Below are 26695 nucleotides of genomic sequence, written 5' to 3'. Positions count from 1 at the left end.
CTATGCTCATGAATACTGATATGAGATATTTAGGTTGTCACTCTGATTGTCTGCACATGGGCAGTGTATCAACAGCAGGATGAGGCGGTGGACTAGTGGCAGAAACTTGGACTATTGGCAGAAAAGGTCTCTGCTTCGTCTCTGGTTCGACTCCACGGAGAGACAACAAAAGACTAACCTGGATTTATCTGTCCAAAAATCCAAGAGGATTCTCCCTGCCCTGTCTAGTGTCCCTGAGCAAGGCACCTTACTGCCCCAACATCTGCTCCCCAGTCGCCGTACATGGTCGCTCACTGCTCTGTGTGTCCTCCACCAGATGGGTCAAAAGCAGAGGTTAAATTTCCCTACCTGCATGAGTGTGCCTGTGCATGTCTGTGCATGTGTTTGGGACTTATAAATGCACCTTAATATTTAATCTTAATCTTAAAGCGACAAAGAATTCGAATTATATGTAACTGGAGGATATGGAAAACCATACTCACTAAAAAGTTAAAGAAAATATAGATTACTAAAATAGTTTCTTGTGGTCCAATTGAAACAGAGGCTCCCCAGTTCTTTTCAGAGTTTGGATGTTGTCATTGTTGCACGACTTCCTGTATGAGCCGAAGCTAGGTGAATTACCAGCTTTTATTTTGAAAAAGAGGCTAGCCTACCGGAACTGAAATCACTCATTTCCTGTTCTTAAAGTGAATTGACGTGTAGTTAGCGGTATCAAATCGACCGATTCTTTCGACATTTATTTTCATTTCATAGTTACCAGGATGCAGATATGCAGCGTGTGCAGCGAACAGACACCGAAATACAGATGTCCAGCCTGCAAAATAAGATAGTAAGTAACGTAAGCTTCCTGTCTGCAAGCTAGCGAATCTCCAGTTAAGATATTCGTATAACTGTTCTACACGTTCTATGTCAAAAGTTAAAACTGTCACTTTATTTAGAAAATTGTTCTGTTACTGAGATGAGTATATTAGCTTGTTGTAACTCTTGAAAAATACAAAACATCTGTAACAACGTAACAGTGCTCTAATGCTAGTTTGTAGCCTGTAGCATTGCGGTTCCCAGATAATCAAAACACGTGGATGTATCATATTAAGTTTTAGGAGAAGCTAGAGCGTCTCTTATTTTTTTGTCCTGGTTCGTAACAATTCCCTTAAAATCTCACATGAAAACAACATAGATGTCTCTACCGCATGTTACGGCATCGCTGACGGGACAAAAAGCTTCTCGTTCTCTCTCGAGTTCATGTTATTGTCACAGGCCTCTGACCCCTCTGTTGACTTAACAACATTGTCGGACCTTTTGATTGATCATTTATTTATATCTAAATTAACCCCGTTGTTTTCCCTCCTGCAGTTGCTCCCTTGGCTGTTATAAGCTACATAAAGGTAAAGGGCTTGATCACCGTCTTTTATTGTGTTGTTGACACCCTCATAGGATTTACTTAACATAATTAATCTGATTTATTTTCTCCATAGACACTTGCCTCCCTGTTACACAGCCTACACCCACTGATCCTGAAGTGAGGGACACTTTCACCTCAGGTATGGCGCAATAATCATTATCCCTGCCAATGTCCATGTCTACCAGCAAGGACACATATTATCAGATTAATGACATTTGTTGGCAACATGGGCATAACTAGAAACCTAATAGGAAACGTGCATGAAGTCGTATTCACATTAAATCGAGATAAACGTAACATTTCTGAATTTTTATAATCTAATTCTCTTTTCAATTTCAGTGAAATACCATATATAGTCAGGCGTTTGAATTTTGCGGCAAATTAACAAATATACTACTGTGGTGACTGGTGTAACTGAGTTAGACTTTTGTAGGGGTGAAAGTCTATTTGTTAAAGATCTGAGATATAAAATCCCAGTAAAGGGATTCAGCGAGTTTAATCTTCCTTGTAAAGCATCTTTGTCTTCACTGTCTGCACAGAGACTTGGACTGTTGATGATCTTCTGCACGAGGAGGACATCATTGATAAAGTGCCTCTCCAGAGACTCCAGGTGTTAGGTAGTATTTTAACATTACCTAATCCCGACCCTTTATTGTTTATCTTATATGTTCAGGTGGACAGCAGTGTTCCGATATTAACATGATTAAGACAATAGCCTGCACAAGACACTGTGTAAATAGCAGAATATGAACTAATCAAATTAAGTCATGGAGTATTCTGACCTCAGTCACATTGTGTAGACATGTGTCCAAATCACACATTAACATCATGTAGGACATCATATAGCAGTTATCAACAGTTTGACATCATTATCAGATAGTGCTCTGCAAAATGAATGGAATATTCTATTACAAACTATTTTGACAATCAAATTTTTATATTTAGAATAAGGTCAATAGCTGGAACATTGCATCAACGTCAATTCTTTTTTACACTTCTGTTGACCTCAAATAAAATAAAAAATAAGTCAGATGTTTTATTTGTTTCTAATTTCCTCAACAGGTGAGTCTAAAGAGCTGCGAGATCTCCTCTGCAACCCTCACCTGAGAGAGTTGCTACACTCTATTGACAGCGCAGACAGCAAAGACGACGCAATGAAGTCTGCGATGCAGGAGCCGCTGTTTGTTGAGTTTTCAGATCGATGTTTGCAAATTGTAGATAATGAAGACAAATGAACGTTAAATGAAGCTGGTGATTTCTGAAATTGTGTATGGACTACCTAGTGTCCATATTGTTCCCTTTTTTTGTATAAAATTCATGCCTTGTGATGCAACACTGTACACTATACAGCGTTTAACTAAATAAAAAAACTACTTTCCTGAGTCAACGCTTTGTGACATGAAATTTTGTAAGAATAGTACTTTATAACACTGATATTTATTTCATCAAAACATTAATTTAGATCAACAATTTAAGTTTTGTACATGGATCCCTGACAAACAGTTTGAACAGAACATAGTGACCCACATGTACATTTACATGGATCCACAGCAGGCCATTATTCAGAAAGCTTGTTTGAATCGAAAGAGCTGAACATGTGCGTGATGTGTTGGATCAAAAGTTCGAGGATGAACATCGTTAAGATTCTAGCGTCATGTCTAGTTGCATAGCAAAAAAGGTTTTCTATGATTAAACTGAATAATATAAAACGACCATGTTTGTTCCCACACAAACTTTAGTGTACAAAGACTGATAAATCATACAGTACGCTCATTGCTTTGGGATGCCGCTGATAAACAAATGATGTGCATATTATAAAGATTATTTATCAAACAGCAGCAATATGAATAAACCTGGGTTCATCCTTTCTCAGTCTCAGTTATGTTTTGCTTGTTCATGTTTTTCTTTGTCAGTATATGAGCATGTGTGTGGTTTAAATGTACAATATGTGCAAATTCCTGTGCAATACCACGGTATTTACCATCTACTTCAGCACCAGCTACTGTCAAACGAGTGCTGGAAGTCAACATCTGCGATCATCAATAGTGCAGCTGCATCACCACTGCTCTTAAACCATTACAAAATCTATAAAATCCCATAAATAATCACCTTTAAATAAATAGATATACTAACAGCACTTTAATCATTTGAGTGTAGATTTAGAAAAAAGGCACTTGTCCAAGGTTCAATACTTTGATCACTAATCAGATGTTCTAAAGATGCATAATAAGACTGCAGTCCCGTTCTTAAATGTGCTGCGATTGTGATCTTGAGACTTTACGAATATAAAAAATGTTTGTTTTCAATATGTGGGACACATGCCAACAGAGTTTAACATTATTTTAACCTGCCTCATCTCAAATGTAGCAGAGGGCAGTGTTCATCGACTGACTGAGATGTTTAACATTCAAGGGTCTAAAAGTGTCAATATTCATTATTCAAAAGGTGCTGATCTCTCCACCCTTGTATTCCACTAAGGAAGCTTTACTTTGGCAGTCTTCAAAGTCCTACCCTTTTCAGTTACAAAAACATGCAAAAGGCAGCATAAAATACCAGGTTTGATTCCACTGTGCCAGGTAATGCATGAAATCCGGCTTTAGTGTTCTGCAAAGAGGAAACTCTTATAACGTTTTCTCCAGCAGGATCTCGTTGAACCCTGTCACGTCACACTTCAGGTCTGGGGGCCTGTCAGCGTAGAGAAGTGGAGATCGACGAAAGTGCAGCTTTACAGATCCCTGTGTAGATAAGGGATATTCATCTCACGAGTACAATCTGAGAAATCTCGCAGGTGAGTAAACTTTATAAAAGATTTAGGCTACATCCATAATACTACCTTTGTGTTTGAAAACAGCGTTTTCAGACTAAATTGATCTCTGTCCACACAAGCGTTTTTGCTCTGCATCAGTTTTAATCTATGTCTATATTAGCACACTTAAAAAAAAGTATTACATGTAGGTTGTTTTCTTCCAGAAGGAGGTGCTGTGATGGGAGCCTGCTAATCAGTGAAGTCTTCGTCGGTACCGAAAATTATTTTTTAGTGGAGTGTCAACATCAGGATTTCTAAAAGTCTCCACTTCGGCTTGTCCAGACTAAAACATCGGCACACAGTTTTCAAGCTAAAATGGGGCCTGCAGCATATTCAAACTTTTAAGTTTCAGCTGCTATAAAAGTCTGGTAGTGTGGACACCAGGCATATCCATAGCAGAATTTATGCGTTTTCATATGAAAACATAGTATTGTGGATGAAGCCTTATAAGAAATTGTGTGGATGTTCCCTCACCTTGGGTTGAGCCCGTATGGAGGCAAGCCCCTGCGTGTACTGGTTGGTCTCCACTTTGTATTCCCCTCTTTTGGAGGGCAGGTTGAGAGAAGCGTATTCCCCTCTTTTGGAGGGCAGGTTGAGAGAAGCCATCAACGATATCATCTTCTGGAAGCCTGTGGCGGTCATAGATAAAGTGATGGATGGGGCTGAAGCCAGAGCCAGGCCCATGGGCCACCCTCGCACTATGACAGGCTCTTGGATGGTAGAAAGCTGCACTGAGCCCCTTTGGCTGATAACAGGGTTCAATGTTGGCACATCCTCTTCGACAAAGTCCTCAGCGTCATCAAGTTCTGCCTCAGCCAAGGCTGTTAACATATCCTGCCACAAGAGCCAAACACAGTCAATTATTATCAACAACTACACATGAAGAATGAGCTAAAAAAACATTACAACATACTATTTTATATAGTTTATTCTTTAAAAGCTCACCCTCCACTTCCTCCATGTGTTCTGGATGACTGCAGCTGCTCTGTTCCACCTCTGGACCTGCCTCCTGACCAGCCAGGACCGCACCGCTGAAGAAAATATAGTGAACATTCAATCATCCAACATCCTAATATTCTGCAAAGTATGTCTCACTGTGGAAGTGTTTACATACAACCATTCAGAGGGCCGAATCAAAAGAACATATGTCATTAACCTTCTGCAGCCTCTGAAAGGATAACGGAGTTGGCCTGTTAACACTGTATTGACTGCCAGCTGGTCAGGCACTCGAAGTGGCAGTAGGGCCAAGGTATTAAAGGAGTTTACCTGCTTGGATCAGAGTAGCAGACGTTCGACAGGCGTGGCGTCTGCGTCGCTGGTACCGCAGCCAGCAGCACTGAATGGAGAAGGCGCACAGAGACAGGATCTTCTTCCTCTGACCTTCTAGCCAATCTAGCTGTGAGACGGGCAGACAGGTCAGTACTCCCAAAAAAGAGCAGAACGCAAACCTGATTTACTGTCCATTAACTCAACATCTCAATCACCCAATAAGGACAAGATAACCAGGCGGAAATTCTTGTAATTAGGGCCCGAGCATCGAACGGTGGGAGGCCCTATTGAAATTGTAATTATTAAGTAAATTTGAATAGAATTTCCCATGCAAAGTTAAACATACCCCGTAGGTTGTTTGTGAGAATGCCTGTGAACAATAATTACTGACCATGTACTGGGTGAGAAAAACTTTAGTCCTTCCACAGTGCACCCATGAATAGGGTTTTTCGCTGTCAAAGCAGAGTGAGGGGTCTAAAGCCTGGAGCTGTGACACCACCCTGAGGAGCTTCTCCACCTCTTGATGAATCATGTCACTGTTGTCAGCGTCCAAATCTGAGACAGAAAAAAACACATATTAGACAGATGTAATGTCTGAGCAGTAGTCACTCTCAGATTTAGATTTCCCACATAGTTGAGTTCTTCACTGGTCCATATGAATATCTGCTTGAACCCGAAAAAAGACACAGAAATGTTCTAGCTGAAAGTATCATTTATCATGAGACCTGGACCCGTGGAGAATCAAGAAACAGACCCGAACCTGGCGGGAGGACACAAATCAGCACCCATTTCACAGCTAATTTCTTTAACAAGTCAAAGTTAATGCACAAGGTGTCTTAATGTACCATTAAACATAATGTAACGTTAGCAGCCTTTTCCTTTTTGCCTGACCGTGATGCATATGATCCATCCTCTAAGAAAGTTGGTAAAATAAATCTCTCACAGATTGAAATGGCAGCATGGCTAACTTAATCCCCTTAAATGAATTGTCACAGTGACATATGACAAACGCGACTGGTTTATAATCAGCTTTGAAGATTGGTTGCAGTATAAAAAAGATTGCTTGGCTTACTGGGTCTCCTCAGGGATACTCGGTTATTACACATTATGTTAATCCCCGAACCAGGATACGTGGTAATAGAAGGAGACCCAACCCAGACCCAACAGACTTTATAAAACGGGGATTCAAACCCGTACTGGTCCCGGATCGGGCCTTAGGACCCACGGTTCAGGTGGACCCATGAAGATCTCTACCATATAGCATTTGTTTAACATTGTATTAGTCAGTGAGGTATATAAAAAGTGTTAAGTGGATAAAGCTTGTGAGCACAAAGAAATACATGAGAATCAAAAGCACAGCTTCCATAGACACTGAAAATATTAATGTGGATATAATATATTTCACACCTGATAACTTGAGTTATCAGGTGAAGACAGAGAGAGGAGAGATGTGACGAGTTAACTGAGGTTTTAACAGCATTCAGATTTAGTTATTTAAAAATATTTGCACAAAAAAAAAACACAGAAGGTGCAGTGAGATGAGGCAAACAGGCCCGAATGACACTAAATAGCATTAAAGAACAAGCAGAGCAAGGTCAGATAGTCAGAGGCACATGCATTTACCTTCAGCGTTCTAAAGGAGATGTACATTTTGTTCAAAAGTCCTGTTTTTATAGACCAAACTGAAAAGTCCCAAGGAGAGTAGAGAACTGAGGGTCAAATTTACTAAAAGAGCTAGTGAAGGAAAAGGAGAATAACCCAGCAGCCCTAAAGAGAGGAAATTAAATCAATCTTCTGTCCGAGTCAACATGCCAACTTTAACCATAGAGGTAACCAGCAACCAACTCTACTCACCAATACAACAACTCTCTGAGGGGAACCTCGAATACTTTGCAATTAGCCCGTAACGCTGGATGAAGCTGTTGAAAGGAATTCTGCACAACAGAAACCACAAGTCAACCCAAATCCAAAAGAAACCAAGCAATGAGTAAAGATGATGAGCTGAACAAAGAAAAAAAATATTTGACCTTATTGGAAAGCCGGCAGCACTGATGTGTATGGTCTCCACAATCCCACAGGCTTCCAGCTGCATGACAACCTGACGGGAGACGAGGAAAAATTCATGAAGACCTTGAAGCACAGCATGTCACTGTTGTCATCCTGTTACTGCTGAAATATACTATAGCATCAAATGTTTGAAAAACATCAACCTCCTCCTTCTGGAAGGTCAGCGGCTTGCAGTCCGGGTTCGGTTTGATGCAGCGGGTGTAATGAGGAGTTGTGCTGTGGAGGATCTTCATTAAACTCTCCAGAGAATTCTACGATCACACATTAACAATAATTAGAGCTTCATCCACATCCGCTCAGCATAAATTCTGACAGGGCATAACAGGTAAACATGACCATGATAATAAAGACATAAGCACCCACCTTGAACTTGGAAACCACCGTTACATTACTGAGCCCCTTTTTCGTCAGGTTCTCAGTTTCGTCATCAGTGAACATTTGCTGAAGCAGGGAGTTACCAGACTTCTGAAGCAGGCCGACGAGCTCTGGTGGCACTGGGTCCTAAAACGAAATAATCCAGTAGGACACGAGAGGAATAGATCTGTTGGTTTCAACTTGTCCGGGGAGAGCGTGGCCTAGGGGATAGAGCGGGTGTTCTGCAACAAGAAGGTTGCCGATTCGAATCCCACTCTTTCCCATCTGCATGCCTAAGTGTCCTTGGCAAGCTAAATGACATGAAATGTAATGTAATGTAATGTCCGGAAGCAGTTTCTTACCTTGTTTTTATCCACCATGCCCTGGATCTGGTAGTCGACTTTGCCAGCGTAATGGGCCACAGTGAAGTGCGGCACCTCGCTGAACTTGTCCCAGCTGATGTTGACGTTATCAGAGAGCTCCTTCTCCAAACGAACCCTAAATGTCTTGGCGTCTGAGGTTCGATTAAGACGACTCGCCTAAGGAACAGGTATGTTAAAAAGCTGTATGACATCACTGACTACAGATACATTTATACTGTACATTAAATGATAAATGACTCAACATTTGCCAAGAAAAATAATTGCACTCTCTTGAATTTAAACTAAGTAAATTGTGCTTTTGTTCGTCGCTTTAAAAGACTTTACAACTTGCTTCAATGCAGAGAGACAAATCTTTACTTGAAGAATATTTTTTTTTAAAAACTACTTTTATATTGTCAATTTTTTCATTTAACAATGAAAATTATAGGAAAAGCAGCATGTTACCTCGTTCAGAAGAGAGAAAACACTGACTGGACTCCCCTCTATAAGGTCCAGGCAGCTCTGGTTGTCTTGGTATTTGACAAAGGACCACTGCAGCCCCTCTGACACATATTCCTCCTTTCATGTTTAAATACGAAAAAAAAAAAAATCACATTACACACAAGGGACAAAAAGTTTTGTCTTCAATAAAACTCCTTAGAAGACTGAAGAGGCCATCAGAGAATCTGCAGCCCTGCTCAGATCTCTCGACATGGAAACAGAAAAGTTAAACTATCTCTACCTGTTGAGCTCTGAGATAATGGGCCACAAAGTGCTGCTGCAGTTTCTCATTGGCGTAGTTGATGCACAGCTGCTCCAGGTTATTGACCTGGAAACACTCAAACCCATAGACATCTAGGACCCCTGTGGATTACAAACAGGAGAGGAAAGGACTGAGCGAAAGAAAAGAAACTGGAGGGATTAATTTGTTGTTGTCAAAAAATGTTCTCACCTATGAAGTTGCACCATGTGGATTTGTCCGCACATATGCTGTTGTTGATGAGTGTAACCAGCCACTCGAATAAACTGTTGGGGGAAAAAGTTTCACATTTAATCCTATCATATAAAAAGTTGATATAAGACGTATTCCTCACTGTTTATTATAAATAAAAAGGCTGATGATGATTTTACAAGTATTACATTTTACAAGTATTAAAATGACAACAGGGATTTCACAGGATGAAAACAAGCTTCTGCAGGACCAGATGTTACCACAGCACACCCCAGTCTGTCAAATTGCAGTGGGATTTAATGATCAAATGTTCATTCTTACTGGGCGTAGGTGACCTTGGCCAGGCAGTCTCTCCTCATGCTGCACTCTGCCTGGGAACAAGGCTTGAGCACACTCTGCTTCCCCGCCTTCAGAGTCCTCACTCTTAAACACATCTGAAGCTCCTCAGCAGGGACACACAGCAGCTCAGCAGCCCTCTGCAGGAAGTCTACAACACAAACAGGCGGGGGATAGGATGGTAACTATGTGTCCACTATCAAAATGTCTGTCAATAGTTAGAGACAGAAAGATGGGCGACGTCAAGGAATTTGTTCTTATTAATCAGCTCTTAGACACAAAAAGTACAACCTGACATAAATCTTTTAAAAAATAAAGGCCTGTTAAAAATATACTCTTTGGATTTTTATCAGCCTTAAATGTCTAAATTATAGAGATTTTAAGCATTCAGACATTGCACGTTTTGATGAGCATTGATTATATATAATATCCCAAACAAAATATAGCCAATACCTTGAGACTGCTCTTCTATGTCACAAGGTTGTGATTCATCGGTTGAAGATGAGAAATTCACATTCCCCAGCTGCAGAAGCCCTGCTAAAATCTGTAAACCATTATAATGAACACAAATTATTCATCCTGTGCTTACAGAGAGATAAATATAATTACAAACAATTACATTGAAAGTAGAGGATGAACATCTTACCCCGAATATTTGTCTCTGTCTTTCTTTATTAATGCCCAGGTGAACCATTGCCTCAACAGTCTCATTGAAACAATCCTCTATAAAACATTAAATAAAAGGCATTTATTTGTAAATATTGATTCAAATATGCGGGGGAAAAAACTGAAAAATCATGTAAGTTCACAAAATACTTTAAGACCAACCCTCAACAATTTTTTCAGCCTTTGGCAGCCACACAAATCTTTGGCCATCTGGCATCTTCCACTCCTTTCTCTGTTCATCTGTGGCCCCTTTCATCATCTGAAACAAGAACACATCACTGTATATGCACGGATCTGTACTAATTTATTGATGTCAATATAAAATACCATGTGAGTGTATGACCTGTAGTGCAGGTCATAATCACCTGGTAAAAGATGTGGAAGTTCCTCTCATTGGCCGGTTGACAGGCCACCCTGGTCTTCTCCAGCAAGTATGTTTGCACAGACGCCCCCACTAACAGCTGACACCTTCATATAAAATATGACATGTTGGACAGATGAAATAAACTGTCGAGATGACGTTGAGCAAATGAGATGATGCCATGTGGACAAAGATGAAAATACAGCATGTACCTGTCTAGCTGGAGCTGGATGTATTTCCCAAAGCGGCTGCTGTTGTTGTTCCGTAACGTGCAGGCATTGCCTAATAAAGAGCACTATGTTGATGACTGACAGTTGATAATAGTGATTTTCAGCATCCACAAGATCAGTGATCTATCTTCTCACCAAATGCTTCCATAATGGGGTTGGAGTCCAGCACCCTCCTCTCTATCCTCTCCACTGTGTTCTGACTCTTCACCACCGAGGAGGAGGCCGCCACAGTGGCATAGTATTTCATTAGGCAACGAGATGTCCACGTCTGTCAAGAAACAACTCATTCAGAGACCAGCAGACAAAACAAGTCATCAGTCAACTTAAGATTTGTTAAGCGACTTAAAATCCCAGCGCCCCCTGGTGGCAACAGGAAATGTCGTTTTTTTTCCCAACATCTTACACTTTGATGTACTCCTACTCATCCATTGACAACAACCATGTCAAACTTTGTCAGAAGGGCCTCAAGACATTGATGATATGGTCATATGTCACTGTGACACGAAATTACTGTTACTTCAGTGTACCTGGTTCAATCTACCTCAAACTACATGTGTTTAACAACAGTATCTCCCCCCTGAAGACATTCATATGGTTTTAGGAATGTGCCTGGCAATATAGCTGAATAGCGCCCCCTAAAGAGCAGCCCTAGCACCATTATTGACCCTAATCGTTAGTGACATGTGTTATTTCATTACGAACAAAAACCCCTCTTGGGTAGATATGAGTGTCATCTCAACTCTATCGAGATTTAAATTTACTTTAAAAAATTGGGTACGTCATACAGTGTGACCGTGGTGTGGCGTCAAAGTTTGATGATTACCAAAAATTATTTTTTGATTAACTGCTCCTGGCTGATTTACAATATACAACTCAAATGACACATGACAAGTCATAAGAATATGGTCAAAATTGTGACATTTCCTCAAACCATGTGAACATTTAGTTGCGGCGAAGGTTGATTGTTCCCCAATGGAAACGAAGTTGTCCTAACTCCACTGTGCACTCTCCAATCAGCACCAATATTCTGTCACATGATCCGTGTCCCGGCCTGAACAGATCCATATGTCAATATTAACACAGGCTCGTATTAGAATCTACTAATTTGTCATGAATCAGAAAGTATTTTTCAACTCCACTGTGCATTGTCCAATAAGAACCATAAATTCCCCAAAATGTGCATTTGTTTATAGAGTAAGAAAGGAAAAAGCTAAATGATGATTTGTGGTAATCAAAAACAAGATATCTAATTTACTTTGAATATTAAATGACAAATATGTATCAAAGAAACGTTTGTTTTCGCATCATGTTTTTATCTATTCCACCATCTGAGATCCACTATTACAGCACTTACAAATCAAATTGCTGCTCAGGCCAACTGCCTTCTTCATTGATTAACTACCTGATTAATAATAAGTCTTTAAATGTGAACAAAATGAGTAATTCCAAACAGATGCTACTGTATGCTGAAGTACTTTTTTTCTAAATTGACTACAGCACCTTTGAATAAGCAGTTATACGAGTTATTGTCCGAAGGTTAAACCGGCCAAGTTTTTGTTTATATAAAACAAACGTCGTTTGTATCGTTTAAAGACCTTAACAGCAGCACATCCCTCACTTTAAGTGGGTTTGAGTGGCAACACAAACAAACACCAAAACTGCCTAAAAGATCTAAGACAAAAATTAAAATTAGTAAAAATTATTTTCAAATTAGTCACAGGACATGAATCACACAAGGATTACAATTCTTATAACAAGCATCTTACAAAACTTGACTTCTATAAACTGGCCAATATCAAAACTTATTAATTTGATTCTGTGAGGCAGCAAGTTAATAACTTAATATTCCGAACTAACTGTTATGTTTATGTTTGGTATGACACAGTGAGCGCTGGTTTACCTTTCCAGCACCGCTCTCACCGCTGACCACCAAGGATTGGTTTACTGGCTCCAGCTGACCCTGAACGTTCCTGTAGGCTTCTTCTGCCACAATAAAAATGTGTGGTTTGAACTCCTGTTGACAAGAATATACAGACTTATTAAGATGCTTAAGATCCACAGGGGATTAGAGCTTAATGAGTTTGGTGTGGAAGCTGCTCAAAAAGAGGGAGACGAGGAAGTGCAATATTTGTGTTTTAAGTGGTGGTTTAAAGTCACCATGAAACAGGATTAGTGAACGACAGTTCATAAATTATCCAATTATTTTAAACAGCTCTTTGGTAAGAACGAGGGAAACCTTTCTTTTTATAATTGTTCCCAAATTTTGCTCACATGAAATGTGGGAACATAACATTTCTCACAACAGTCCAGAAATGCAAGAAGTAATTGATGGGATGTCTAAGATTGATGTGCATCATACCATATCATATCCTAGTGATTATTTCACACATAAACCCCCCACTCAGTTTTTTGAAGCCAGGACATCCAGCTCAATTTATAGAGCCAAATTCCCATCACTACACAAGGGGGTTGGAGTTTATTGCACTTATGCTATGCTGAAATGTCGGTTTTTGATACACTCATGGTACCTGTTTAGTAATTTTTTAAGGTCTGTATTGGTGTGTGATATAATTTAGGAAACATCTAGGGAATAACCCTGTTGAAAAACCCAGGCTCTGACCTTCACCACCCATATTTGCCTAACACAATTAAAATTCCTACAGAAGAAAACATACATATGAATAGCATCTAGAGACTTGTGTGATGTACATACCTGAGGCTGAGAAGCAGAATGATACTCCTTCATCACGTCCAGAGAGTAGAGGTCTGGGATTGGCTGGAAGGGATTCAGAGCCACCAATGTACAGCCAGCATTTGTGTAGAACACCTTCACTCTGTACCTGGCACGAAGGCATTTCAGCACTGGCAGGACAAATATTACATATTAGTAGATATAAACAGAAAAGCTAATATTTCACAGATGACAATCACCAGAGGTGGAAATAAGACAAATCCAGAGAGGAGAGCAACGTTAAGAAGTCAAGTATAAGTTTACTTATTGTACATTATTTAGCTATATAAAGTAACGTGATTCATATAACATGTGCTGCACAATTAGTGCAAGAGCCTTAAAAGTAAATATCCTACAGTAGTCCCCTGCTGTTAACATGACCTCTGCTGTTAATAAGCTGTTGTGTTTTCTTTATTGAGCTAGAATAAAACTACTTTGAAATATAAATCAAATGAATATGAATACATCTTTGCAGAGTTCCAATGACACATATTATATTTTCTTACTTAACCTTCTGACAGTGTACAAATAATTGAGATTTCATAAGACAAATATTTATAAATAGCCCTACATGTATAAGGAATTTCAGAGTCATTCCCTTGGTTCTGTCACTTAAGTGAATCTTGTTCATGCTACACCAATCACTCATGCATTATTATTTTTTTCCGTCATCTCTGCAGATTATATCTTGATGTGGGTAAATAATACTGGGTGAATGTTGCAGTCCAAGGTGACATGAGGTGGAAAGGACACATCATATCAAGTACTTTAGATACTATAGAGGAGACTTGTTTACGAGTTACTACCTGTTTTAGGGGTCACAGGATTGACTTTAGTGAGGTCGTCATAAGTGTGGAGTTGATCTTCATCAGTGAGGAAAGCCTGAATTTCTCCCTCAAGTGAATCATTTAGGGATGGATGCCGAGAACAGTCTTTGTGGACAAATCCTTTAACCTATGTGTAGAAGGCAGAATGTGACGTAAACACAGACAGAAGGAATAAGATACACAAAAAATAACATTTGTCATTACTACAAATCAGATCAAGCATATCTACAAGGACATTTAAAAATAACCAGGGTTGACCAAAGTGCTGTACAATAAAAAATACAAATAGAATAAGAGAAGTTAAAAAAAAGTAATAGAACAGTAAGTCCAATAAATAAGCTTTGAATGAGTGTACAAGTCAAACCATTTGGCATACAAATAGACTAAAACAAGTGCGTATATAAATAAGGAAATAAGATTATTCAAGGGCAGATAAAAACCTGAGAGAACTGGTGGGTCTTCAGTCTAGTTTTAAAAGTATCAACAGAGGTCTTTTGTCAAATTGAGAGGAGATCAGGGCTACAATACAGTAAAAATCCATTTTATCTTTGAATCAAAATGTCAAATCATCTGTGCACCCATTAAATCTGACCATCTTTTTCCGGGGTAATGAAGCTTTGTTAATAATTCACCTGACTGCAACTAAATGTGCAAGCATTCTTGGGAATCAAACCTTAATGTTTGTCTATAGTCCTACAGAGGTAATGGAGATATATATATATATGTATATATATATATACTTTTACAGAAGCACTTACTGGTCACTGTGACATGCTAAATCCTTCAGTATCCTAACCTGCAGCCTGCCTGAGGACAGTCAACAGACTGACGTACTAAATTTGTACAGACACATTTAATCCAATTACTAGCATTTAACCTACATTTCATCACTCTACGAGGTTAATGTAAATAGTCTCAACGAATGACATAAATTCAATAACTGACACTGTAGGGATACTTTGCAGACTACACTAGTAAACATGATGACATTCAGGGGTATGTTGTAGCAGTATGTTGTGGACCTTAAAGCTAACCTGTAGCCTCCTCCTTGACTGACTCAAAACCAAGCCCCAGGCAAAACTTTACCAATTCTGTGAACGTTGTCCTGTACGCAAGTAAACTGTCAAATACAACCAAATAAAAGGTATAATCTGTAGATTAAACGTCACACCACCGTGTGTTCGCCATGTCTTTATGCTGAAATACACTGAAAAGCTGTTTATGTGAGTAAAAACGAATTGACAGTGTTTCTTCACGTTCCTCTGTGTTTTCTCTGAAGTTTGGCGTCTCATACTTGGGACTATTTTATCCGGCGTTTTCAACGTTGGATTGAGTTATTGTCATTACAGATTATATAAGGGGATACTAGGGGTGACTTTAACATTGTCATTACATTGATATTGTTCAAATGAATTAAAAAGAACTCTAAAACGTGTTAATAGACGAGTTTCCTAACTCACCGCACCACCTCCATTTCTGTGTCCAGCTCCAGCGTTACGCCGCTCCTCCGCAGAACTCATTGAATTCTACCTTTGCCCTCGTGTCAGACCCGAAAACTTTGACGTGAACTAGACTCATGAACTAAGTCGAGCTGCGGTCATTTTCCTCTGTGTTGCTGAACCTCAACATTTTCCATGACTGTCAGAAATCCCTGAGCAACTTCCCGACCTCTCCTCCAGCTCCTCCTGCTGCGGTGTGAATGTGTCCGTCCTTACCGCTTCATTTCCCGCCCTCCTCCTCCTCCTCATGTTCCCCCGGCCCAGCTGTGTACAACACCACCGGTTGCGACCATATTATTCTGACTTTAAACTATTTTAGTTGCTTACTCTCTTTCATTCACCGCACGATTCAAAACACTGTATTATAATTACAAACATTTATAAATTACACAATAGATAGACACACTCGCAGTGATCACAAACGCATAAACAAAGGCAATACAAATGTCCATCTTATGACAGGGGAAAGACAACTGCAGACATAATAAATGAGCAAAGGCACGAAAACCATACACAAGGAGAAAGATTTAAAAGTTCACACGTATAAATACTTCGCTCCAAAACACTCTGACCTGACCTCCAAACAGGGGGACTTGAATAAAAGATACATCCTCATAATATATTGTAATGTAAGTACCACAGGGGAAGTACTAGTGCTATTTAATTTTTTCAGAATATTTATATTATGTCCCGGTTAGGTCAGAAGTTACCAAAATCCGACTTATCCTGAACGCGTCATGGGACTGAACCCGGAAGTAGTGAAATAGCTCACGCAGGCTACACACTGCGACAAACTGTAGACACTGCATCTCCTGTTAAACAGGTACTTTGTGAACCTGTATTTCCAACTTATAAGCGACAGAACCCTCAGTAAGTACACACACACACATACACAATTCTGATATCTATTCTTTTATGTCATTCAATCTGTAAATATAACAATATCCCTGTACATTTAACATGGGTTCTGTCATAGTGTCTTAGCCAGTGACAGATCTAGGATTTTTCTATTTCAGGGGCCATAAAGAGGCCAAAATTTACACAGAGGGACCAATTATATGTCCATGCACAGTTCCTAATTCAGTAAGGTGAACATTTAAGTCATTCTTATTTACTGCTAGCTCTATAGCTTGGAGAAAAGCCACACATCATCGAATATATTTTGAAAATCGTTCCTTTTTCAAGCACATTGTTTAAAAGAAAAAAGAAGCTTCTAAAAGAAAAAACAAACAAATTGTCATATTTTGTTATTATTTATGTGAGAAAGCAAATGGCAGAGTCAGAGGCTCCTGAATTTCACCGGAGTTCCTCCTGCCAGCCCCTTAGTGTCCTAGGTCCGAGTGACCTTGTGTGAGAATACAGCAGGAGCTTTTCTGAGGAATCACTGCGTTCGAGTTTGCTTGTTGATAATGTCTCTAATACACGACAGATGCGAAAACTGAAAATAAAAGAATACAATATGTCAGGATAAAAAAGTGGTGGCATACACGGAGAAGACAGCGACAAATATGTCAAGAGATAGATAAAACAAAGATGACAGAAGACAAGATACTGGAGCTTTCGGTGATAAGGGCCAATGTGAATGTGGCTGATCATAGAATCTCCTGCTGGGGTTTTCATGTGTGAAAGGCAAACTACGGAGTAAGTCTTGACCCGACTGTGGGGACATTCTGTTTAGTTCATCTCTGAAAGCAGCTTTGGTCAGAGATTAGTTTATTAAAAAAAGATGCCAGTGCCCCCTTGGACACGCCCCTGTATCCGCCCCTTCTATTAGCATATTCTGATTTACAGTTTCTAATATTGAAAATTGTGTTATTGTTTGCAGATCATGTCTCAGAGGGAACTGAAGGAGGCGTTTGTCAGTAATCTCAATGGGACCAGTCTGCAGGAGGTGTCTCTTGGCTCATTTCTCGCACCCTTGTGTCTCATCAACAGAGGTCTGATTCTGATCCTCTACCATCAGGCCAGAAGGACCCTCCCACTGCCACTGCCACTCTTCTCTCACCTGCTTCTAGACTTTTCTGTGCTAATTCTTCCCCTCGTCCTGTCATGCACCATCCTGAGCGACGTTCTTCACCTGGTCATCGGGGGCATTTTGTTTGTTTCAGTTTGTGTGCTTTGCTACATCTATTGCACCAAGAGTCACGCTTCCAATCGGCAACCGAAGACCACTGTCAGCACCTTCCTGCAGCGTCATGTTCAGTTCAACCAGGTTCCTTTTGTGACCATCTTTAGAGTGTTTGTAAATGCGAAAACAGCCATCAGCATTCTCGCTGTAGACTTTAGCGTCTTCCCAAGGCGCTATGCTAAAACAGAAACCTATGGGACAGGGGTTATGGACTTTGGTGTCGGAGCGTATGTCTTTGCAAATGCCCTCGTCTGTCCAGAGGCACGGGGAAAGACCATCTCTGGATCCAAGATCAATCATGTCACAAAGCAGCTCATATCCGTCTGGCCCCTGGTTGCTCTTGGTATGGGAAGGCTGGTAAGCTTGAAAATGAGCAGCTACCAAGAGCATGTGACAGAATACGGTGTCCACTGGAATTTCTTCTTCACACTTGCCATCGTCAGAGTTTTGGCTTCTATGATTTTGGCCGTTTTACCAGTCAGTCAGTCGTTTCTGTTTTCCCTTCTGATCAGCGGACTTTATCAGCTCATTCTGGAGACATCAGGGCTGAAAGCGTTCATTATCCACAACAATGACAGAGAGAAGGACTTTCTGTATGCCAACAAGGAGGGCATATTCTCTGTGGTGGGCTATGTAGCCATCTACATGGCAGGGGTTCAAGTTGGACGTTATGTGATGCAGCCGAGATCCCAAGTTAAAGAGTGGCTCAAAGCCCTTTTAAACCTCTCATTTGGTAGTGTTTTGCTGTACACTGCTTTGTACACATGTCAGTCACTCTTGGAGCCAGTGTCTCGTCGCATAGCTAATTTACCGTTTTATCTCTGGAGTGTTGCACAGTCTTTGTTCTTTATGTCCTGCCTCGGTTTTGCCGATCTGGTTTTGCTGTTTTCCAAAAGCATATCAGGCTGTCACTTTCTACCTTCATCATGGAATTTGCATAAAAAACAATCCGATTCAGCCTCTGACAAACACAGTGGTGAAATTGAAAGATTTTGCATTGTTCAAGCCATCAGCAGGAATCAGTTGCTATTTTTCTTGATTGCAAACATCATGACAGGACTGACCAACTCGCTAGTGGACACACTTACCTGTAGCAGTTCATTTTCAGTGTGTGTTTTGTTGATGTACATGTTCACGAATTGCTTTGTCATATATGTTTTACATCACCGTGGAATAACGGTGAAATTCTGGTAAAATCACATTTGCAAAATGAAATGGTTCATTTGTAAGTTTTGATGATATTATTTGCAACGCTGAAGATACTGTTGTGCATTATCTGTCTATCTATACAAATATGTTTTTGATCAAATCTGAATAAGTGATGATTTGAAACCAGTTCCAAAATGATTTGTTGATGTATAGTAAAAAGTTGAGTAATTGCTCCCTCAAATAAGAGCGATGGCTAAAATATATGAGATAATATACTGCAACTGAAAAGTGGGAAATGTTAAAGATTATGTATTAATTTCAAACAAACATATTTGCATTTAAAACTGAGATGTGACACATTACAGAAATGATTATGCCTATTCTGTTGTTACAACTGTTTGTCAGCTGGTCAAAAATGTAAATGTTGGCACAGCTTGTTTTGCTCTGCATGCTCTGCCATGGGTTGTCGTAGGGATCATGGTAGTGGACCTTGTAACCCAGGCCAGTGACCCAGCCCTTATCCTAACCCCCAGCTACTGTCCCAGATCCCCATTTTCCTTGATTCCTACTGATGTAGGCCGCACTGTCTTAAATCACAATTTTTTATGAAATTTGTGTATCATAAAATGTTATATTCATGGTGTAAACCATACTTGCCTATACAACAGTCTTTTTGTGTGTGCGTGCGCGTGTGCGTGCGTTTGTTTGAATATCATCCTGTGCTAATGAAGTACGTTTCTCTGCCAGTAATATTTCTCTCTGTGGTAAAAGGTTATTATTATGTACAGTCTCTACATCTTTATTGGATGTTATATATTTTTTCAATTGCCCTTTGATTCTCTTTTCTGTCTCAGTCTCACAATCTGTTGCAGTTAGCATGTGAATTTATCTTATCGTGTTTGTATCTTACTATTTGTCTCTGTCAAGGACGTCTCAAGAATAAAGCAAGATGTTGTTGAAACCAAAAAACTGTTGTCCTTGTATAAATGACTAAATGATAATTTCCTACACGCGCCCCCTGGCGGTTGCCTCTATGAAAACGTCAGCTAGTACGTCGGGGGGCAAAGGTCAAATCCGTCATGAATATTCCGCCACCGCAGCAGCTCCACTCACTGTCGCACTTGTTTATTTTCCAGGGGAACTTTTAGGAGCTGGTGAGTACGAACACTAGCGGGTAGGAGTAGGATGTCTGTGTACGTTGTCACGGTGACAGCTCGTGTTTTAAACTGCAGTTAGAGAAGCCGTTGAAAGCAGCTGTCGCTAAGTGGCCAGCCACCTACTTTAACTTTATATTAGCCGTATCCAAGCTCGCTAACGTTAGCTGTGTACGGTAGCTAAGCTAACTAGTAAGTTAGCCAAGTTGGCGTCAGGGCGTAGAATAACTTTATGAGCGTTGCAACGTGGTAGTTATTTGTAAAGGCGGAATAAACTCCTGTGAACAACGTAGGCTAATCGCTTTAGGATATACTGCTTCGAATACAGCGACCGGCTTCCTCTGTTCGTAAACCCGTGCTGCCATAGGAAATAAGCTAGCATGCTAACCTGAGTAGCCACTGGTCACTATTTTATCATATCGACCCCATCACTAGATGTTAGCGTAATTAAACTAGTCTTCATAACTTAAATAGTTTTAGAAGTGCATACAGGTTTTCCACACCCTCAGCCCTCCCCCGTGTTAGCTTTCGTTTCCCTTGTTGTTCAGCTAACTTAGCTGCTTAAATCTGGGTCAAGGAACATCGGAAAGATCGGCATCGGCTTTAGCGACGTTTAATGAAATGTTCTCGACCTCAACAACAACTTGATATGCTGCGACGTGTTTCAGTGGCACGTCGTTTGAACGGCATGTTCTACTGAGATAAGGTGATGTTATAGCTAGCCCTGCAATGACCTGCAGTCGTTAGCATTAGCTCGGTGTAGCTCTGTGCTGGTCTGAGCTGGTCAGTCATTATCCTGTGTGTCCCCTGCAGGCGAGCTGCACCACAACCCACGCTGGAAGAAGTCATGGCTCGTCTGGTGGCAGTGTGCAGGGAAGGAGAAGAGGACTACCCGTTCCTCGCCAGACAAATCCCCCTGTATATCGATGAGACTCTCACGGTAAGCCAGCTCTATCATATGTATGGCCACAAGGAGAATGGCTGCTAAGATCACAACTGGGATTTGGCAAACGCAGCCATCTCTCTTTTAGGGTCAGATGTATGCATCCCATATCCTTTCACAAACATTTGGTCTCACGAAGCAAAGGTGCAGTTGTTCCATGAAGAAGGCCAAGCCTGTTTGAAGGACAAACAATTTTTTTTTTTTTAACTTTGATGCACAAATAATCATACAAGCGTAACAATAAAATTAAAGGTGTAGTTAAGTAAGCACATTCTTATGGATGTGTAGGGATGATGGATGAGAAAATGTATAAGCTGCCAGAGGTTATTGAGCCACCTTGACCCTTTTAACATGTTGTGGAACAGGTGCAATATCGCTAATGACAAAGTAAAACCATATATCTTTAATATTACATGACATATATTACAGTCATACACCCAATGTATGTCTCAGAGGGTATTATCCTACTATTGTAGATTAAAAAAGAAAAGAAAACAATGACCAACTTCCAGCTACTAAAAGTCAAGAATTGGTTTTATTGTACAAACGTTAACAACCAAGGGAAGCTTGATTGGAGTTTTATCATTGGCATGTGATACTCTCACCAAAAACATGATATATTAGCAGTCTGTTCTGTGACACGATCCTGATGAGACATGATGTTTATTAACTATTGTGTTTCATCTCATGTTGCCAGATGGTGATGGAATTTTCTGATTGTATCGTGGATGTTGACAGCCACGAAATAAACATTTCTCAATGGAAACAATTTTCTGAGGTGAGTTGTTTAATTTTACACACAGTTACCTCACCTTAAATCAATGAGCGCTTATCAAGTCCTGTTTAAATGCACCCTACCATGGGTGTGGTGCCAAAAGCTTGACACCACGTCCTTGTGTTAATGAGTGTGTAGTTGGTCTTCATGTGACTTCTCAGCAAAGTGGTGAGAGTTGTTGTTGTTTCTTTGGTCTTACAGTATCACTCCAAGCTGAAGCAACAGGACTTGAATATCGCCATGATGGTGACATCCAGAGAGGTCTACAGTGCATTATCTCAGCTGGTGCCATGCGTGGGGTGCAGACGAAGTGTGGAGCGCCTCTTCTCACATCTGGTGGAATCAGGGAACCCGGCTCTGGAGCCTCTCACAGTGAAACCCACAGGCATGCTCTCTGTCACCAAGGCCTGTTTAGCAGATGTGAAGAAGCTTCACACCCTCTTCTATGTTCACGGGTAAGATATAGTGAAATGTGGGGGGGTTTTGTTTGTTTTTTTCCCCTGCATATTGAGTTGAACTGTGTTTCTTCATTCAACACAAACTTCATATCAATATGAAAACAGTTGTTGTTAGCATGAAATTAGTAAGTGAGGATATAATGCTGTACCCAATTATAACACTCCTATCCTCTTTAGTAGGCGTCAGGTGTACATTTTTGTTATTTATGTCAAGTCTTTTGACACTTGGATTTAAAGGGGGGGAATTAATGACTAAAAATAACAAAGAATGATGATGCTGTATTTATATTAACTCGAACCATATTGTTTTTTTTTTACTCAAATTTTTTCCTTCTTACAGGTCAAAGTTAAATGACATGATTGATGCAATTCCAAAAAGTAAAAAGAACAAGAGGTGCCAGTTACACTCCTTAGACACACACAAGCCTAAGCCCTTGGGGTGAGTAAAAGACTTGTTCCCGTCTATTTTTCTAGTTGTGCAAATTTATTCCTGAGAATGTATTGTTCAGAGGCTGCATTTGAGAAGTGGACTATTCACTCTTCCCAGCAGACAGGACCAGTGTGTTTAAGTTGTCCTCTAGCAAAGTGAGAGAGGGACAAAGAGTGGTAGGTTTTGTGAATTTCACTGGAAGATGACACAGTATGTGTCTTTGAGCAACTTGAGTCCATAAGTACGGGTAGGCACAAGTTAAAAAGAACAGTTTAGCTCTTTCTCTAGCCTAATTAAAAAAAAAATATTATCAGTATTATGAAAATAGTTCTGCAGCTCTAAATTAATCTTTATGATCATTTGGGTGTTTTCTGTTAAATTGGTGAAAATCTGCATTTTTTTGGTACCATTCTATGGAAATGATTGGGTTATATAAATACTAAAGCTCTTTCAGTAGATTACTGTTTTGTTGAACTTGAACAGTCAAGTTAATCCTCAACTGAAATGTATAGTTTAATTTAAACAAGGTCATTGATTACACATGTGCCATTTGTCACACCCACTGTAATTTTTTTTTTCTGCGGCTTCCAAGTGGCTTAATAATCAGCATTTTTACGTGATTATACATTATGATGGCATTGCTATAATAATGGGATGTTTGCTTACAGGGGGAGCTGGATGGATATATGGGAGCTTATGTCTCAGGAGTGCAGGGATGAGGTGGTCCTCATTGATAGTGCCTGTCTCCTAGAGACGCTGGAGACATACTTGCGTAAACACAGGTAATACACGGCTTTCATACTATAGCAGAATTTCCCAAATTCCTAACAATAATTTGATAATCGTTGAAAAAAAAAATGGATTAATGCAACTTTGTTCTGCACAGGTTCTGCACCGACTGTAAGAATAAGGTGCTGAGAGCGTACAACATCCTGGTGGGGGAGTTGGACTGCACTAAAGAGAAGGGCTACTGTGCTGCCTTGTATGAAGGACTATGCTGTTGTCCTCATGAGCGCCACATCCATGTGTGCTGCGAAACAGACTTCATCGCTCACCTGCTTGGCCGGGCAGAGCCCGAGTTTGCAGGCGGTTATGAGTAAGTCAAGGTTCATACAATGACGATCACCAGTGAAGAGGTCTGTTTCATTTGAGACAGTTTCTGTCATACCTTGTTTCTTTCAATATATTTATATATCATTTTGATTTTCCTTTTTAAAGACGCAGAGAGAGACATGCCAAGACCATTGATATTGCACAAGAGGAGGTCTTGACTTGTCTGGGCATACATCTCTATGAGCGTCTGCACAGGATCTGGCAGAAACTACGAGCTGAGGAGCAGACATGGCAGTTATTGTTCCATTTGGGAATTGATGCATTACGCAGAAGTTTTGAGGTGAGCAAAATCCAAGCCAGTGTGTGTATGATATGATTGTTATATACTTGTCAAATAATGGATTATAGCTGAGTGACATATCTATTATTGTGCCCCCCAGATGGCCGTGGAGAAGATGCAGGGGATCAGTCGGCTCGAGCAGTTCGTCGAGGAGCTGTCTGAAGAGGAGAGAGCCAAAGAGCTGAAGCAGGAGAAAAAGAGGCAAAAGAAAAAAAATCGCCGCAAAAACAAGTGTGGTGAACAGGAGTCAGAGGACAAGGACCAAAATCTGGATGAGGTAAACCCACTCATAAAGAGTCTGAGACACAAAGCAACTCATCTATACAACTGTATATAGTGTACAGTACACTACATGTACTGTAGAGCTACATGTTTGATCGCCTGTAATTCAGTCCACTCATTTGGTGTTTTGCAGGTTTCTATTGAGGCTGTGAAAGACAGTTGCAAAGTCTGTGGTAGCCACGGTGAGGAGGAGGTGACAACCAGGTGTGAAGAGGGCAAAGCTGCCAGTGGAAGTACTTCCTGTAGCTGCTCAGATGAAACCAAACAAGGTAAAGATGCCCTTTGAATGTTTGCCTTGATAATGCATTAACCTCTTAGACACCTGTAAAGCAAATGTTTTTCCACATTCCCCAGATTTGTCAACCCACAGCAATGCCAGTGACTGCGGCTACTCTTCAAGCATGGAGGGCAGTGATATAGGATCACGAGAAGGCTCAGACGTAGCCTGTTCCGAGGGGATGTGCAACCATCACGAAGCAGGTCAGGCCGAGTAGCTCTGAGCTGCTCAAGACTATGAACTCAACCATTTCATGGAAAAATACAAAAAATTGTAGTTTAGTCAACTTCCTCACAGTGTTTTTGTTTACCCTCTAAAGGAGAAGAGCCTACTGTCCATCACTGTGCTGAAGACAAGGAGGAGGATGGGATAGACAGTTGTCTGGAATGCTGGCAGCACTCTGAGGGAAACGCTCAATGCAAGAGTAAAAAAAAGAAAAGGAAAGGAAAGGGTTTATGCAATGATCAGGTGAGGAAATGCGTTTGAGAAGTCACATGCTGTTTACGGAATGTACCAAGCTGCATATTTTTTATGAAAGTATGCACCTTTCTACAGGGACTAAAATGTGAAGGCTGTGTGTCAGCTGGGAACACAACCGGCCACAGTCCACCATCATCTCACACTTTCCGAACCAAAGAAATCCTCTCCTCCTTATGTGGCAGTACATGTTCCAGCATTGCACTACGGTTACCATGGGCAGTACATCAAAAGAGCCTCAGCCCTCACACAAGTCTTGTGGAACTTCTGGTTAGTGAGAAGTTTTTAAATAAAATGTTTGTCACAGCTGACAATCTGCTGTCTAGTTCTGTTACTTAATTAATTTTCTCCTGTCGTGTTTTTTATTCAGGATGAGTCAGAGGTGAGTTCAAATGAAGAGAACTGTCTGACACAGGACGAGATCAAGGCATTTCTAGAAAGAAACCAATCCTTCTACAACAACCGCCACCAGTACCGTCAGCTTCTGAAAGAGAAATTCACCAACTACTGCCTCGTCACTGAGCGAAGTAAGCCAGTGTGTGGAAAGTGGTTTGCCACCACCACCAGTGTCACCTAACTGCACTACTGACATCTTCCCCTGGGAGAAACACGACCACTGCTGCAACACATTTAGAAAAGTTAAAATCTTGACTTATATTTGGTGTCTTGTTCACTCATTTTCCTTCAGAGTAAATGTAATTCTTACTTTCTGTTGGGCACCTCTCTCTTTTTTACACTTGTACACCAACACACCTTGCAGTTAATTTCTCGGCCGCTCTCATCTGTAATTGTTTTCACTTTGACCAAGCCTAGCTGTTTGTTGTTGGTCTCCTGTAGGGTTGTGGGGTAAGAGCTCAGTGGAATCTGTAATCATGCTTTGCAAGCTGTGAAATTGGGAATACGTTTTTTGGGAGTCTTGTGTTTTTTCTTTCTTTGTTTCTTTTTCTGTTTTCTATCATTTTTCTTTGGTGACACTTCAGTGTAGTGGTAAAGGTTGTACCATTTAATGTGTACAGAAATTCTAAATTTAAAGATTTTACAGAGAATAAACATCCGTTTGTAATAAGGAATTGGGTGTGATGTTAAGAGCGCAATGTTCAAAATTTACTAAATAAAGAATATTTATTAGTATGCATATAAACATTTTTTCGTTATTTACTTGACCTCACAAGTCCTTAACTCTGTTTTGATCTGAGATTGTTTGTCACTTTTTCGGTGAATCCTGGCCTTTAACATTTAAACACTATGCACACAGGACCAGTTTATCAGACGGGTTATAAGCCAGGTTTTTAAGTTGAAAAATGTATTCATTCAACATCTCTATTGAAGTTAATCACAATCAGGGAACTGGACATCTGGAGGAATAT

General features: G+C 40.3%; 4 protein-coding genes across 6 annotated transcripts; 3 read left to right on the top strand and 1 right to left on the bottom strand.

Annotated features, from left to right (window-relative positions):
- Positions 1 to 651: 651 nt before the first annotated feature.
- znhit3 (zinc finger, HIT-type containing 3) lies at positions 652 to 2789 on the top strand. The gene is made up of 5 exons (XM_062405834.1): positions 652 to 829; positions 1354 to 1385; positions 1476 to 1541; positions 1942 to 2019; positions 2465 to 2789. The coding sequence occupies exons 1-5, from the start codon at positions 762 to 764 to the stop codon at positions 2635 to 2637; spliced, it is 417 nt and encodes a 138-aa protein (XP_062261818.1). The 5' UTR covers positions 652 to 761; the 3' UTR covers positions 2638 to 2789.
- Positions 2790 to 2820: 31 nt separating this feature from the next.
- Positions 2821 to 16061, bottom strand: LOC133969391 (unconventional myosin-XIX). Of its 2 annotated transcripts, XM_062405833.1 has the most exons (25): positions 15824 to 16061; positions 14343 to 14490; positions 13519 to 13667; positions 12706 to 12819; positions 10941 to 11073; positions 10788 to 10857; positions 10580 to 10682; positions 10377 to 10473; positions 10195 to 10271; positions 10002 to 10092; positions 9534 to 9699; positions 9213 to 9286; positions 9003 to 9124; positions 8726 to 8839; positions 8261 to 8437; positions 7908 to 8045; positions 7688 to 7795; positions 7505 to 7575; positions 7332 to 7411; positions 5869 to 6032; positions 5475 to 5604; positions 5154 to 5239; positions 4800 to 5042; positions 4683 to 4763; positions 2821 to 4137 (listed from the first exon to the last, which is right to left on the bottom strand). In XM_062405833.1, the coding sequence occupies exons 1-25, from the start codon at positions 15881 to 15883 to the stop codon at positions 4024 to 4026; spliced, it is 2910 nt and encodes a 969-aa protein (XP_062261817.1). In that variant the 5' UTR covers positions 15884 to 16061; the 3' UTR covers positions 2821 to 4023. The 2 variants fall into 2 exon arrangements, with proteins under 2 accessions (XP_062261817.1, XP_062261816.1); XM_062405832.1 differs by having other exon boundaries at positions 4683 to 5042.
- A 569-nt stretch (positions 16062 to 16630) lies between these two features.
- On the top strand, positions 16631 to 20102 carry pigw (phosphatidylinositol glycan anchor biosynthesis, class W). The gene is made up of 2 exons (XM_062406982.1): positions 16631 to 16732; positions 17688 to 20102. Exon 2 carries the CDS (start codon positions 17691 to 17693, stop codon positions 19182 to 19184), a length of 1494 nt encoding a protein of 497 aa, XP_062262966.1. The 5' UTR covers positions 16631 to 16732; positions 17688 to 17690; the 3' UTR covers positions 19185 to 20102.
- A 98-nt stretch (positions 20103 to 20200) lies between these two features.
- ggnbp2 (gametogenetin binding protein 2) lies at positions 20201 to 26469 on the top strand. Of its 2 annotated transcripts, none has more exons than XM_062406464.1 (14): positions 20201 to 20293; positions 21107 to 21233; positions 21934 to 22014; positions 22213 to 22466; positions 22810 to 22908; positions 23568 to 23681; positions 23786 to 23995; positions 24118 to 24292; positions 24393 to 24569; positions 24708 to 24843; positions 24929 to 25054; positions 25171 to 25319; positions 25407 to 25598; positions 25699 to 26469. In XM_062406464.1, exons 2-14 carry the CDS (start codon positions 21141 to 21143, stop codon positions 25903 to 25905), a joined length of 2013 nt encoding a protein of 670 aa, XP_062262448.1. In that variant the 5' UTR covers positions 20201 to 20293; positions 21107 to 21140; the 3' UTR covers positions 25906 to 26469. The 2 variants fall into 2 exon arrangements, with proteins under 2 accessions (XP_062262448.1, XP_062262447.1); XM_062406463.1 differs by lacking the exon at positions 20201 to 20293 and adding an exon at positions 20486 to 20999.
- The last annotated feature ends 226 nt before the right edge of the window (positions 26470 to 26695 follow it).

Source organism: Platichthys flesus, chromosome 15 (assembly GCF_949316205.1).
Source record: "Platichthys flesus chromosome 15, fPlaFle2.1, whole genome shotgun sequence".
Classification (NCBI taxonomy): domain Eukaryota; kingdom Metazoa; phylum Chordata; class Actinopteri; order Pleuronectiformes; family Pleuronectidae; genus Platichthys; species Platichthys flesus.
Note: the sequence above shows the minus strand (reverse complement) of the source record. Positions and strands in the feature narration are given on the sequence as shown.